The sequence below is a fragment of the Lonchura striata genome, chromosome 4 (genome assembly GCF_046129695.1).
Source record: "Lonchura striata isolate bLonStr1 chromosome 4, bLonStr1.mat, whole genome shotgun sequence".
In the NCBI taxonomy this organism is placed as follows: Eukaryota; Metazoa; Chordata; class Aves; order Passeriformes; family Estrildidae; genus Lonchura; species Lonchura striata.
In genome coordinates this window covers 67,172,079-67,185,972 of record NC_134606.1, presented here as the reverse complement: position 1 = coordinate 67,185,972, position 13,894 = coordinate 67,172,079, and the positions used below count along the sequence as shown (strand labels likewise).

Here is a 13,894-nt window from a genome sequence, read left to right as displayed (position 1 = left end):
TGCCAAGGTAATCTGGACTCTTAAATCATGGTAGCCTTGCACAGCACAGCGTGATCCCTTCTGTTCCCGGAGAAATCTTGGAAGTTTTATGGAAGAAATTGCCCCTTCAAGGCAAATTAATAAAACACTGTATTCTGTGAACTTCATCCTAACATGAGCACTGTGTGAGCAGTGCTCCAAGCAGTGTCCAACTAGAGTCACCCTTGAAAACTGGAATCTGAAGGATCATCAGCCTGCCTGGGTCACTTTGTTGGATGCATGGCATTGCTGGTAAATTTGTTTCTTCCAGAATAGAAAAGAAAAAGAAAATTGAGGCTTTTTGAGGGTGTGTATTAGATAAACTTTTGTCTGATAGTTCCTATTTATTGATATTCTGTGGTCAATATCACCGTTAGAGTTTGAAAATAACCTATCCAATCTCTGTAGTATGTTGAGAACTTCAAATATAGACGTTTCAATATTTGCAAAATAGTACTTATTTCACTTGGGTTAAATTTAAATTGGGTTAAATAATGGGGAAGCACAGCAAAATCTTCCAGCAACAACTACTTGGAGCAGTGTCTTTGTTTGAAAAGACAGGTGTCTGCTAAAGAAGGCAGAAGCCTCCCCTGAAACGGAAAATGTAAACCCCCTCCCTCCAAATCATTATAATTTTAAAATTAAAAGGCTCTCGGGTGAAGATATGGGAATAACAGTTCTTGTCCTAGTTTGATACGGAAAGATAATTTTTTCCGGAAGGACGAGGTCAATTTAGATATTAACCAATTGAAGGTGAACACACCTCTGGGAATATAGAGGGGTTAAAAGCAGAATTCCCAGGGGAACTCGCTCTCTTTAGTTCTGGTCAGCGTTCAGTGCAGCCTCCCCCGCCCGGCCCGGGGCTGGGTGGGGAGGGGAAGGCCCATGGCCTGACGGAGGTAAGGCCGAAGGGTGGAGGGACTGAAACCGGGCTGGTCCCTGCAGATGGAAGGGTGGAAGAAATCTAAGATGTCTCCGTCCCCCCGCAGAGAAACACAAGATACACAAGAAACACATAGAAACACAAGATGTAGATCTGTATTTTCTTCAAGAGTCTGTGCCACAAGAGAGGCTCCTGCCTCCCTCGAAGGGCTGAGTATCGATCGTTTAGAAGGTAAAAACCTGAGTGGGGTCTAGATTGTGTCTCACTGTAGTTTGTTAGAGTTGGGTGGTAGGAAGATGAATGCTTTGCAAGGTTTTCATTTGATCTTTGTATATTTTTTCTTTCCCTTTTTTCCTTTCTCTTTTCTTTTGTAGTAGTAGCTTAATAAAGTTTTTTTTTTCTGTTATTAAGCTTAGGCCTGTTTTGCTCTGTTCTAAATTCCACTTCACAGCATTCAAGGGAGGGATCACATTTTCATAGGAGTACTGGCATTGTGCCAGTGTCAAACCATGACATTTTTGGTTCCCTGACCGGGAAAAATAAAATAAAATCAAATAAGACAAGATAAGATAGTGATAACATAAAAGCTGTAAGATGAAATCAAAGAAGAATAAAAGCAAAGCATGTGTTAAGTTTTGAAATAAATTAGGGTAGAAATTTAGTATAAGTTGCTGTTTCATATAGAATGTGTTAAATGTAATTTTGATACTGATTTTTTTTTTTTTTGTAATCAGTGTTCTCCGAAGCAAAGGGTAGAGTGTCGTAGTTTGACACGGAAAGAGAATTTTTTCCAGAAGGAAGAGATCAATTTAGATATTAACCAATTGAAGGTGGACACGCCTCTGAGAACACAGAGGGGTTAAAAGCAGAATTCCCAGGGGAACTCGCTCTCTTTAGTTCTGGTCAGTGTGTAGTGCAGCCTCCCCCGCCCGGCCCGTGGCTGGGTGGGGAGGGGAAGGCCCATGGCCTGACGGAGGTAAGGCCAAAGGGTGGAGGGACTGGAACCGGGCTGGCCCCTGCAGATGGAAGGGGGGAAGAAATCTAAGATGTCTCCGTTCCCCCCCCGCCAGAGTTTCTCTCCCGAGAGAGAGAGAGAAAGAGACAGCGGCAGTTTTGTCAGCAATTTCACTGTCAGGAAGGAGGAGCAGGGGGAGCTGCAAGGTGCCCAGTGCGTGGGAGTTGCCGGAGTCTGGGCATCGAGCCATCCGTGCGGAGTTTGAACTTTTAACCCTTTCTTGAGAAATGAAAGCTTTGTGAATTTTTCCTTCCCCTCCTCAGTTTAAATGAGAGGAAGAGAGACACCTTAGACCCTGGGATGTTAGAAGGAGAAATTCTAGATGGGAGGGGGACAAGGAGTGGCTTTTGACTGGACTTTTCCGTGTTAGCCACAAACTGAACTAATCTTCTTTTAAGAGAGACTGTATTTTGAGAAAATGCCAGTGAGTCAAGAGACCTCCTTCAGCTGGGAAGACACAGAAGTGAACAGAGAAAAAAGTTAGAGGGTTTGTGGTGGCGCCCCCTGTCTTTAAAGGAAAGAGAAGAGAAGAAGATCTCTGTTTTTAAACCCTCAGCTCTAGGGGAAATGGGAAAATAGGGGGGACAGTGGACCCAAACAATGAAAAACTGAACTGTTGTTTTTCTCCTCTCTTGGCAGGGCATCCTTGAAAGGAAAAATCCTAAAAGCAGTCTGTCCATCCATGCATTGGTGGTGAGAGCACTGTGCATAGAAAAGAGAGGGTTACTATAGCAAACTTTTCTCCAGGCGGTGCCATGTGTGACATAGAAACACAAGATGTAGATCTGTATTGAAGAGTCTGTGCCACAAGAGAGACTCCTGCCTCCCTCGAAGGCGCTGAGTATCGATTGTTTAGAAGGTAAAAACCTGATTGGGGTCTAGATTGTGTCTCACTGTAGTTTGTTAGAGTTTGGTGGTAGGAAGAGGAATGCTTTGCAAGGTTTTCATTTGATATTTGTGTATTTTTTCTTTCCCTTTTTTTCCTTTCTCTTTTCTTTTGTAGTAGTAGCTTAATAAAGTTTTATTTCTGTTATTAAGCTTAGGCCTGTTTTGCTCTGCTCTAAATTCCACTTCACAGCATTCAAGGGAGGGATCACATTTTCATGGGAGCATTGGCATTGTGCCAGTGTCAAACCATAACAGTTCTTTACTAGGAAAACTCAAAAATACAAATGTAATAGGACAAAGCTCAACAAAAAGAAACGAGTGAGAGAGTCAGAATAAGACCTGACACCCTGTGGGTCAGGGTGGTGGCAGCATCCCATTAAATGGTGGCTGCAGTGCTCCTGCAGTTCCAGCTGTGCTTCTGCTGGAGCAGGGATCCTGTAGAAAGGTGGAGTTTTCTTCTGAAGGCCCAGTAGTGGTATAGATGGGCCTGGTCTTCCTCTGGGAATCCAGTGGCGAAGAAAGCTGCACCTCCGGGAATCCAGTTGGGAGAAAGGCTGCCCTGGTGTCCCAAAATCTCTGATTATACCCAGTTAGGAATACTTGGTTCCTCCCCCTGGGCAGAACATCTCCCAGTGAGATGATATAATTTTATCAGCCATGCAGGGCCACTCCATGGCCCATTACCAGCAGATTTCTCCCCAGAGGGAGTATTGGTTTGTAGAAGAGATAAAGAAAACTGCCCAATGAACAGAAGATAACTGCCACACCTCCAACAGGTGGCAGAGAGAATACACACATTGCCTTGCAATCTAGGAAAAGGAGTAACCAAGCAGTTTGGTTGGATTATTGTAGGAAGAAAAGTTACAAATGCTCACTTGAAGAGGGCAGAAAATGCTGAACAATTTCCAGCTTGCTTTAGATCTACCTAAAGAAAAAAATACATCCCAGGGTTGTGGTGTATAACATTTCTGGATTGTCAGTGTTCAATTTATGGATGGAAAGGAGTGGGGAGAGGGGGAACTTGCAATACCTCTGGGAAGGGAGGATGCTTTCACTCCTGGAAAACCTCTGCCACAAATGGCATTCCTGAGATCAGGGCTCCACCTTTTCAGCGTAAGGGTGGTTGTGATGGAATGGGATTGCTTGCTTCCAGTTTTGCTCTGACAGTGGGAATGAGAGCAGGAGAATGTGCTGTTGCCTCGCAGAGGCAGCCACACTATTTTCTGAAGGTGGCACAGGTTTAGTAGATGGCACCCTCCACAGGCAGGCAGCTGGGTGCTTTCCTGTGACTGGTTACTGCACTTTCCATTACCATTGGTTGTTTTTAAGGCAGCAGAAGATATTTTTGGGGGGTAAAATGAGACCAGCACTGTGGGAATGACTCTGGCATCTCAACATTTCCTGTGGGCTCCATGCACATGACTTAGGATGGTGCAGACCAAGCTGGTCAAGCGCCTAGCCCTGCCTGCCATTTCATAGGAAGAAATAAAAAAGAGCTCAGCAGGGCTCAACCTGAAATGATATTTTGTAGCTTCTGGCTCTCCTCAGAGTTCTGCTAAGAGAGGAACGTCTCTGTCCCGGAAACCAAATAACCCTTGGAATTCACACATGGACCTGTGTGTCGCTTCAAGAGACACCAAGAAGACCTGTGTGTCGCTTCAAGAGACACCAATAAGCCCTGCCACTTTGCAAGGGCAGCTGTTGTTCCACTGCTGCATTTCTTGGCTGGGCAAAGCCCCTCCTACCCGCACTAGGGCCTGAGCTGAAGATATAAAGAACCAGCCGGGAGGGCAGGCATGGAAAGCTTGACAAAGTCTGAAGGCAGCACTCTGATTCCCCCTTTTCCCAAGACGTTTCTTTAGCTGAAGTTGCTGACAAGGACCAGCCTTGACACACCGCAATGGGTTGGTTGTTTTATTTTTCGGGTTCTCAGTCCTGCGTGGAACTCGGAAAGTGGGTGCTGCAGAGGCTCCGGCAAGGCATCAAAAGCGCTGGCCCCGCACCCAAGGGTGGCATGAGATCTCCTCCAGCTCCGGCCTGTCCGCAGGGTGCTTGGCCAAACACCATTGGATCAGGTGCTGGACCTCTGGGGGGAGAAGGCAGAAAGCGCCGGTCACCGGCAGAGTCTCCTGCCCAGCTGCCCCCGTCGCCCGCGGGGCCCGGGCCATGTTGTGCCGGGCTCTGGGCCGTGCCGGGCTCCCGACCGGCTCTGCCCCACGCAGGAGAGCGGCACGGCGGGACACGGCCGCCTCCTCCGGCCGCCCGTGCCGCGCTGACCCCGTCGGCACGGGCCCCTCCTGCGGCCGGCCCTGGAGGGCAGATCCACGTCCCGCGGAGCTGGTGAGGGCCGCGCCGAGCTGCGCGCCGCCAGCTGCCAAAGCCCGCCGGCTTGAGGCCGGACACCCACCTGGAGAGAGCTGCTGCCGGAAGACGAGCTTGCCCAGCACGATGTCAGGCTCATCCTGGAAGGGGAGGCTCCCGCAGACCATGACGTACAGCAGCACGCCCAGGGACCAGATGGTGGCCGCGTGGCCGTGGTAGCAGCCGAGCCAGATCCACTCGGGCGGGCTGTACACGCGCGTTCCTAGGGGAGACAGGCGGCGCTGGCCGGGCGCAGGCTGCTGCCTTCCAGAGCCTGGCGCCGGCCTCCTGGCCGAGGCAGGGGCTGCGGCCGTAGCCACAGCTTCCCCCCGAGGCCACCCCGCGTCCCCCAGCCAGCTGGCCAAAGGCACGAAACCATTCCGCAAGGCCAAGAAGGCCAGCGGAGCAGCCCAGGCCCTCGTGGGCCTGCTGAGCCCAGGGGCCGGGAGCCGCTTTTGCCCCCCCTCTGTCGGCAGGGCCAGCAGCCGGCTCCTGGGGCTCAGCATCCGCCCCGTTCCTAAAGGCGGCCGGCTGAAGGACGCAGCCCGCAGCCCAGGAGGGAACGGGGCCGTGCGGTGCCTGGCACCGGGAGCAGGGCCCAGGCCATGGGCTCACCGGCAAAGCCCGTGAAGGCCCGCTCCTGGAGGAAGGTGCCGCAGCCGAAGTCAATGAGCTTCAGGTGGCCGCTCTCCGGGTTCACCAGGAGGTTCTCTGGCTTGATGTCCCGGTGCAGGACGCCGCAGGCGGTGCAGTGCCGCACTGCCTCCAGCACCTGGCAGAAAAGCCAGCGCGCCTGCTCCTCGCACAGGCAGCCCTGCTCCTGCAGGAACTGCAGGAGATCCTGCGATGCCTCCGGACGCTCCAGGACCAGCACGAAGCTGTCAGGCAGCTAAAACCAGTCCAGGAGCTGGATGATATTCTGGCAGCCAGAGCCCACCTTCTCCATGAGCACCACCTCCAAGGGCACGCGGGTGCCGTCGGGCTGTGAGCAGGAGAAAGTCAGTGCCTGCAGCAGCCTGCTGCTGCTGCTGCTGCAGCAGCCCTGGGGCTGCGCTGCGCCCTGCCCGGGATGCCCCAGTGCCCCCTGGCGCAGCCTCCCAGGCGCTTGCGCTTCCTCCCGCCCGGGGGATGCTCGGGGGTGCCGCTGCCCGGCCCCAGCTCCGCTCTCCGGTGTGCCCAGGCCCGCGGGGCTGCGGCTCCGCACGCTGAGCCCGCCCCGGGATTCTCCCTGCCCGCCACGCCCCGCTCTGTCCCGCTGGCCCCGTTCACTCACCAGCTCGTCCCACTGCAGGACGCTCTCCCGGGCCACGCGTTTGATGGCCACCTGCGAGCCACGGAGAGAGGAGGGCTGAGCTCCAGCCCTGCCGCTCCCCGCCGCTGCCCCTCCTGCCCCGCCCGGCCGTGGCGGCCACTCACCGGGCTCCCGTCCGAGAGGCGGATGCCCGAGTAGACGGTGCTGAAGCCGCCGCTGCCCAGCTGCGGGCCCCACAGGTACAGCTCCTGCCGCTGCCTCTGTTGCCCTGCGGCCGAGAGAAGCCATCAGCCTTGCGCCCAGAACCCCCCGCAAGTGCCCGCGAGTGAAGCGGGCCGGGCCCCCGCGGCCGCCGCGCTCTCACCTGCTTCCTGCTGCGCGCCGGGCAGCGGCCACCGCCCTGCAGCCGCCGGGCTGGCGAGCGGCAGAGCCGGGCCGGGGCAGCGCGCACAGGCGGCTGCGGCAGCCCCGGGGCAGCGGGGCAGGGCGGCACCGTCGCTGTCCCCGGCGGCGTGGGCTGGGCTCTGCTCCTGACGACGGCCGGGGCTGCAGCCCGAGCCTTGGCACAGGGGGATCCCAGGAGCGGCTGCAAGGCAGACAGGGCTTTTTCAAGCCGTGCCGTCGGAGGCACTGGAAACAGCCGGCGACTAGGCTGCTCGCAGGGGCCCTGGCCTGGCCTGGCCTCGCCCCTCCAGAGCCCCGGGGGAGCCGCAGGCAGCTCCTCGGGAGATCTCACCTGCTACTAGAAAGGCCTTGGCTGCCTCGAGGGCTGTCTTGGGGCAGCTTCCTGCAGATGGAGGAACCTCCGTGCTGTCTGGAGGCCCGTCTCCACCACCAGGCTGGGGCTGTTGCTGGCGGGCAGAACCAGAAGAGCGTCCTGGCTGTCCTGGCTGCTGTGGGATGCCCACTGCTGGCTCCAGGACGCTTGCTGCCCCGCCAGCTGCTCCTGAGCAGGCTCCCCTGCATCGGGCTGGGCTCCCAGTTGGACTTCTGCGCTTTCCCTTGCCACGTCAAGGGTCAGGATGTTCCCTGTGTTGTTGAAGTCCCAGAGTCCAAGGGAGCTGGGAGACCTGTCCACGGGCTCTGCTCCTTCCGCAGGCTGACAGGTCTCACTGAGCCTCAGCAAGGGATGCAGGCTGTCAGAGATAGCAGAGGCTCCTGGCTGGATGCAGGGTCTCTGACAGCCTGAGCTTCCTGCATGGATGGTGATGTCTCTCCCCTGCTGTGCCATCCTTGCAGGCCTTGAGGCTCTCCCAGGGATGGAGAAACTTGCTGGGAGCAGCCTGTGGACGGGATGGAGGCTTCTGGAGGAGCTGGCTAAGCCACAGCAGGGCAGGTGGCCTTGGTTCCGCAGCTCCTCCAGTTCTTTCCACAATGCCTGCCACATCCCAGAGTAGAGTGGCTCACGTGTCCCGTTGCCATCCCCGAGGTGCAGCATCAGTTCCTGCAGCTCCCGGGCCTCTGCCAGGCAGGGGCCGCAGCTGCAGGGGCTGCCCAGGGGGCTGGCGGGAGCACGTGGCCGCTTGCCAGGAGTCGCCCGAGGCCTGGGGAACCTGGGAGCCGCAGGGGCTCCTCGCTTCCTCCGTGAGCCTCTGGGCTGGACCCTGGGGCGCTTCCTCCACTTCCCTCTCCGTGTCCGCCGGCCCCGTGGTTGCCGGTGGCCAAAGGCCCACCAGACAGCCACGGCGGCCAGCAGCAGGAGAAGCACGGTCAGCAGGACGTCACCGTCACCCATGGCTCCGGCACGTCCCGTCGCGACTGCACTGGCAGCTGCGGGCGCTGGCCCGTCTCACACAGCGACAGCGCGGTGATGTCACAGCGATGTCACAGTGCTGCGGCCAGCACAGCCCTGGGACATCACAGCCCTGCCTCACGCCAGCGCTCTGCCCCTTTGTGCAGTCACAGCCCTGCCTCGGCCCCGCCCTCCGCAGTGCCCCAGGAGGGATGAGGGGGCTCCCTAGGGGCACTTGCCAGCTCTCTGGAGCAGAGCGGGTGGAAGATTCTTCTTTACGTAGGACACAGGGATGAGGAGGGGAATGTTGATGGTCTCACCTCCTTGCTGGCAGAGCACGGGACATGGGTTGTCCAATGTGACACTGCAAAGTCCTTGAGGAGGGCAAGCCCCACTCAGCAACATCCAAGACATCTGTGTGCTATCCACCATATTCCCGTGCTGAATCCAAACCCAGCTCTTTGCCGCTCCCTGGGAAGAAAATGGATCCTATCCCACTGAAAGCCAGTACATCTGCCCATTCTTCACCCAGCACACCCTTTCTGTGTGTCACACAGCTGGACACCTGCTCCAGGTGTATTCTGTGAGGGACAGGATCAAAACTCCACTTAAAACCCTGAAATAGAACCTGCTTTTCCTTCCCATCATCCATGAGACCAGGCCAGGACATCGCTGCTGTTTCTGTGCTGCTGGAACTCCAGTGGTGTGAGCTCCAGTCGAGGGATCTGTGACCTGTGGATGAGCCCAGACAGGAGCAGGCATCCGTGGCTGGGAATAAGCCCATGGCAGAGCAGGAATCTCTCAGAGTACCTGTGGCCATGGTTGTTTCCATGCCCAAGAAGGGACTGTGGCCCAGGGATAAACCTGAAGCCTCTGTGGCTGTGGATTAGGCCATGCTCAGCAGGTAGCCCTCGAAACATCAGTGCCTGTGCCTGGGGTCGTGCTGGAGCACCTGAGAGCCATGACCATGGAAGAACCCCTGGCAGAGCAGTTACAGCCTTGGGGGTGCTGCAGCCGTGGTTCAGGCCACATCCTTTTCTTTAGTGGGGATGGAAAACTTCATTGCCTATACTTTGTATAAAATCATGTTTGTAAAAATGTAAGGTTCTAAATTCTTAGGTTCAGGACAAATAAAACACTGCTAATTTTCCTTCAGCTATTTCGTTACTTGTTCCATGGTTATCTTTAAGAGTGAATAAAGGATACAAAAGGCGCTCTTAAAAATGAATTTCAAGAGCTCTTTGGAATTTTGTTTTCAAAGGAGAATGAAATAAAGAGGATTGATAGTATGACCTATGCAGCTGGTGACAAGCTTGGTATTATGTTGAAGCTTTTTTTAAATTATTGGATATAGCCACTTTTTAAGAAATCTTGCATGTAAATATTCTGTTAGTTTTTAAAGTAGAAAAGTGTAAGCTGATGTTTTGTAGAAGCAGCTGAATGCATTGGTCTTCCTGGCAGGTTTGGCTGAGTTGTGTTGGTGAGTGTGTGTTTTGGTTTTGTTGCAGTTATCCTGGAGAGGATGGTCTGGGCAGGAGAAAAAGGCTCTCTGCAAACCTAGCAAACAAAAGTACCTTGTAGCTGGGCTTTGTTTCAGAGCTGGATCTACACACATCCTTTTCTTACGCAGCCTTGGGAATTGCACCGCTCCTTTGCTGTTAATGACAAGGTTATTTAAATATGGCAAGGTAATCTGGACTCTTAAATCATGGTAGCCTTGCACAGCACAGCGTGATCCCTTCTGTTCCCGGAGAAATCTTGGAAGTTTTATGGAAGAAATTGCCCCTTCAAGGCAAATTAATAAAACACTGTATTCTGTGAACTTCATCCTAACATGAGCACTGTGTGAGCAGTGCTCCAAGCAGTGTCCAACTAGAGTCACCCTTGAAAACTGGAATCTGAAGGATCATCAGCCTGCCTGGGTCACTTTGTTGGATGCATGGCATTGCTGGTAAATTTGTTTCTTCCAGAATAGAAAAGAAAAAGAAAATTGAGGCTTTTTGAGGGTGTGTATTAGATAAACTTTTGTCTGATAGTTCCTATTTATTGATATTCTGTGGTCAATATCACCGTTAGAGTTTGAAAATAACCTATCCAATCTCTGTAGTATGTTGAGAACTTCAAATATAGACGTTTCAATATTTGCAAAATAGTACTTATTTCACTTGGGTTAAATTTAAATTGGGTTAAATAATGGGGAAGCACAGCAAAATCTTCCAGCAACAACTACTTGGAGCAGTGTCTTTGTTTGAAAAGACAGGTGTCTGCTAAAGAAGGCAGAAGCCTCCCCTGAAACGGAAAATGTAAACCCCCTCCCTCCAAATCATTATAATTTTAAAATTAAAAGGCTCTCGGGTGAAGATATGGGAATAACAGTTCTTGTCCTAGTTTGATACGGAAAGATAATATTTTCCGGAAGGACGAGGTCAATTTAGATATTAACCAATTGAAGGTGAACACACCTCTGGGAATATAGAGGGGTTAAAAGCAGAATTCCCAGGGGAACTCGCTCTCTTTAGTTCTGGTCAGTGTGTAGTGCAGCCTCCCCCGCCCGGCCCGGGGCTGGGTGGGGAGGGGAAGGCCCATGGCCTGACGGAGGTAAGGCCGAAGGGTGGAGGGACTGAAACCGGGCTGGTCCCTGCAGATGGAAGGGTGGAAGAAATCTAAGATGTCTCCGTCCCCCCGCAGAGAAACACAAGATACACAAGAAACACATAGAAACACAAGATGTAGAGCTGTATTTTCTTCAAGAGTCTGTGCCACAAGAGAGGCTCCTGCCTCCCTCGAAGGGCTGAGTATCGATCGTTTAGAAGGTAAAAACCTGAGTGGGGTCTAGATTTGTCTCACTGTAGTTTGTTAGAGTTGGGTGGTAGGAAGATGAATGCTTTGCAAGGTTTTCATTTGATCTTTGTATATTTTTTCTTTCCCTTTTTTCCTTTCTCTTTTCTTTTGTAGTAGTAGCTTAATAAAGTTTTTTTTTTCTGTTTTTAAGCTTAGGCCTGTTTTGCTCTGTTCTAAATTCCACTTCACAGCATTCAAGGGAGGGATCACATTTTCATAGGAGTACTGGCATTGTGCCAGTGTCAAACCATGACATTTTTGGTTCCCTGACCGGGAAAAATAAAATAAAATCAAATAAGACAAGATAAGATAGTGATAACATAAAAGCTGTAAGATGAAATCAAAGAAGAATAAAAGCAAAGCATGTGTTAAGTTTTGAAATAAATTAGGGTAGAAATTTAGTATAAGTTGCTGTTTCATATAGAATGTGTTAAATGTAATTTTGATACTGATTTTTTTTTTTTTTTGTAATCAGTGTTCTCCGAAGCAAAGGGTAGAGTGTCGTAGTTTGACACGGAAAGAGAATTTTTTCCAGAAGGAAGAGATCAATTTAGATATTAACCAATTGAAGGTGGACACGCCTCTGGGAATATAGAGGGGTTAAAAGCAGAATTCCCAGGGGAACTCGCTCTCTTTAGTTCTGGTCAGTGTGTAGTGCAGCCTCCCCCGCCCGGCCCGTGGCTGGGTGGGGAGGGGAAGGCCCATGGCCTGACGGAGGTAAGGCCGAAGGGTGGAGGGACTGGAACCGGGCTGGCCCCTGCAGATGGAAGGGTGGAAGAAATCTAAGATGTCTCCGTTCCCCCCCCGCCAGAGTTTCTCTCCCGAGAGAGAGAGAGAAAGAGACAGCGGCAGTTTTGTCAGCAATTTCACTGTCAGGAAGGAGGAGCAGGGGGAGCTGCAAGGTGCCCAGTGCGTGGGAGTTGCCGGAGTCTGGGCATCGAGCCATCTGTGCAGAGTTTGAACTTTTAACCCTTTCTTGAGAAATGAAAGCTTTGTGAATTTTTCCTTCCCCTCCTCGGTTTGAAAGAGAGGAAGAGAGACACCTTAGACCCTGGGATGTTAGAAGGAGAAATTCTAGATGGGAGGGGGACAAGGAGTGGCTTTTGACTGGACTTTTCCGTGTTAGCCACAAACTGAACTAATCTTCTTTTAAGAGAGACTGTATTTTGAGAAAATGCCAGTGAGTCAAGAGACCTGTTTCAGCTGGGAAGACACAGAAGTGAACAGAGAAAAAAGTTAGAGGGTTTGTGGTGGCGCCCCCTGTCTTTAAAGGAAAGAGAAGAGAAGAAGATCTCTGTTTTTAAACCCTCAGCTCTAGGGGAAATGGGAAAATAGGGGGGACAGTGGACCCAAACAATGAAAAACTGAACTGTTGTTTTTCTCCCCTCTTGGCAGGGCATCCTTGAAAGGAAATATCCTAAAAGCAGTTTGTCCATCCATGCATTGGTGGTGAGAGCACTGTGCATAGAAAAGAGAAGGTCACTATAGCAAACTTTTCTCCGGGCGGTGCCATGTGTGACATAGAAACACAAGATGTAGATCTGTATTTTCTTCAAGAGTCTGTGCCACAAGAGAGACTCCTGCCTCCCTCGAAGGGGCTGAGTATCGATCGTTTAGAAGGTAAAAACCTGAGTGGGGTCTAGATTGTGTCTCACTGTAGTTTGTTAGAGTTGGGTGGTAGGGAGAGGAATGCTTTGCAAGGTTTTCATTTGATCTTTGTGTATTTTTTCTTTCCCTTTTTTCCTTTCTCTTTTCTTTTGTAGTAGTAGCTTAATAAAGTTTTTTTTTCTGTTATCAAGCTTAGGCCTGTTTTGCTCTGCTCTAAATTCCACTTCACAGCATTCAAGGGAGGGATCACATTTTCATGGGAGCATTGGCATTGTGCCAGTGTCAAACCATAACAGTTCTTTACTAGGAAAACTCAAAAATACAAATGTAATAGGACAAAGCTCAACAAAAAGAAACGAGTGAGAGAGTCAGAATAAGACCTGACACCCTGTGGGTCAGGGTGGTGGCAGCATCCCACTAAATGGTGGCTGCGGTGCTCCTGCAGTTCCAGCTGTGCTTCTGCTGGAGCAGGGATCCTGTAGAAAGGTGGAGTTTTCTTCTGAAGGCCCAGTAGTGGTATAGATGGGCCTGGTCTTCCTCTGGGAATCCAGTGGCGAAGAAAGCTGCACCTCCGGGAATCCAGTTGGGAGAAAGGCTGCCCTGGTGTCCCAAAATCTCTGATTATACCCAGTTAGGAATACTTGGTTCCTCCCCCTGGGCAGAAGATCTCCCAGTGAGATGATATAATTTTATCAGCCATGCAGGGCCACTCCATGGCCCATTACCAGCAGATGTCTCCCCAGAGGGAGGATTGGTTTGTAGAAGAGATAAAGAAAACTGCACAATGGACAGAAGATAACTGCCACACCTCCAACAGGTGGCAGAGAGAATACACACATTGCCTTGCAATCTAGGACAAGGAGTAACCAAGCAGTTTGGTTGGATTATTGTAGGAAGAAAAGTTACAAATGCTCACTTGAAGAGGGCAGAAGATGCTGAACAACTTCCAGCTTGTTTTAGATCTACCTAAAGAAAAAAAATACATCCCAGGAATGTGGTGTATAACATTTCTGGATTGTCAGTGTTCAATTTATGGATGGAAAGGAGTGGGGAGAGGGGGAACTTGCAATACCTCTGGGAAGGGAGGATGCTTTCACTCCCGGAAAACCTCTGCCACGAATGGCATTCCTGAGATCAGGGCTTCACCTTTTCAGCGTAAGGGTGATTGTGATGGAATGGGATGGCTTGGTTCCAGTTTTGCTCTGACAGTGGGAATGAGAGCAGGAGAATGCGCTGTTGCCTCGCAGAGGCAGCCACACTATTTTCTGAATGTGGCACAGGTTTAGTAGATGGCAC

At 51.6% G+C, this 13,894-nt stretch overlaps 1 protein-coding gene across 1 annotated transcript; it reads right to left on the bottom strand.

Moving 5' to 3' along the window:
* Positions 1 to 4,786: 4,786 nt before the first annotated feature.
* Positions 4,787 to 8,969, bottom strand: LOC144246187 (serine/threonine-protein kinase pim-1-like). Its single transcript, XM_077782646.1, is given in 6 exon segments — positions 4,787 to 4,890; positions 5,212 to 5,388; positions 5,781 to 6,147; positions 6,439 to 6,489; positions 6,582 to 6,685; positions 8,960 to 8,969. Coding segments are annotated over 6 exon segments (813 nt in total).
* Between the last annotated feature and the right edge of the window lie 4,925 nt (positions 8,970 to 13,894).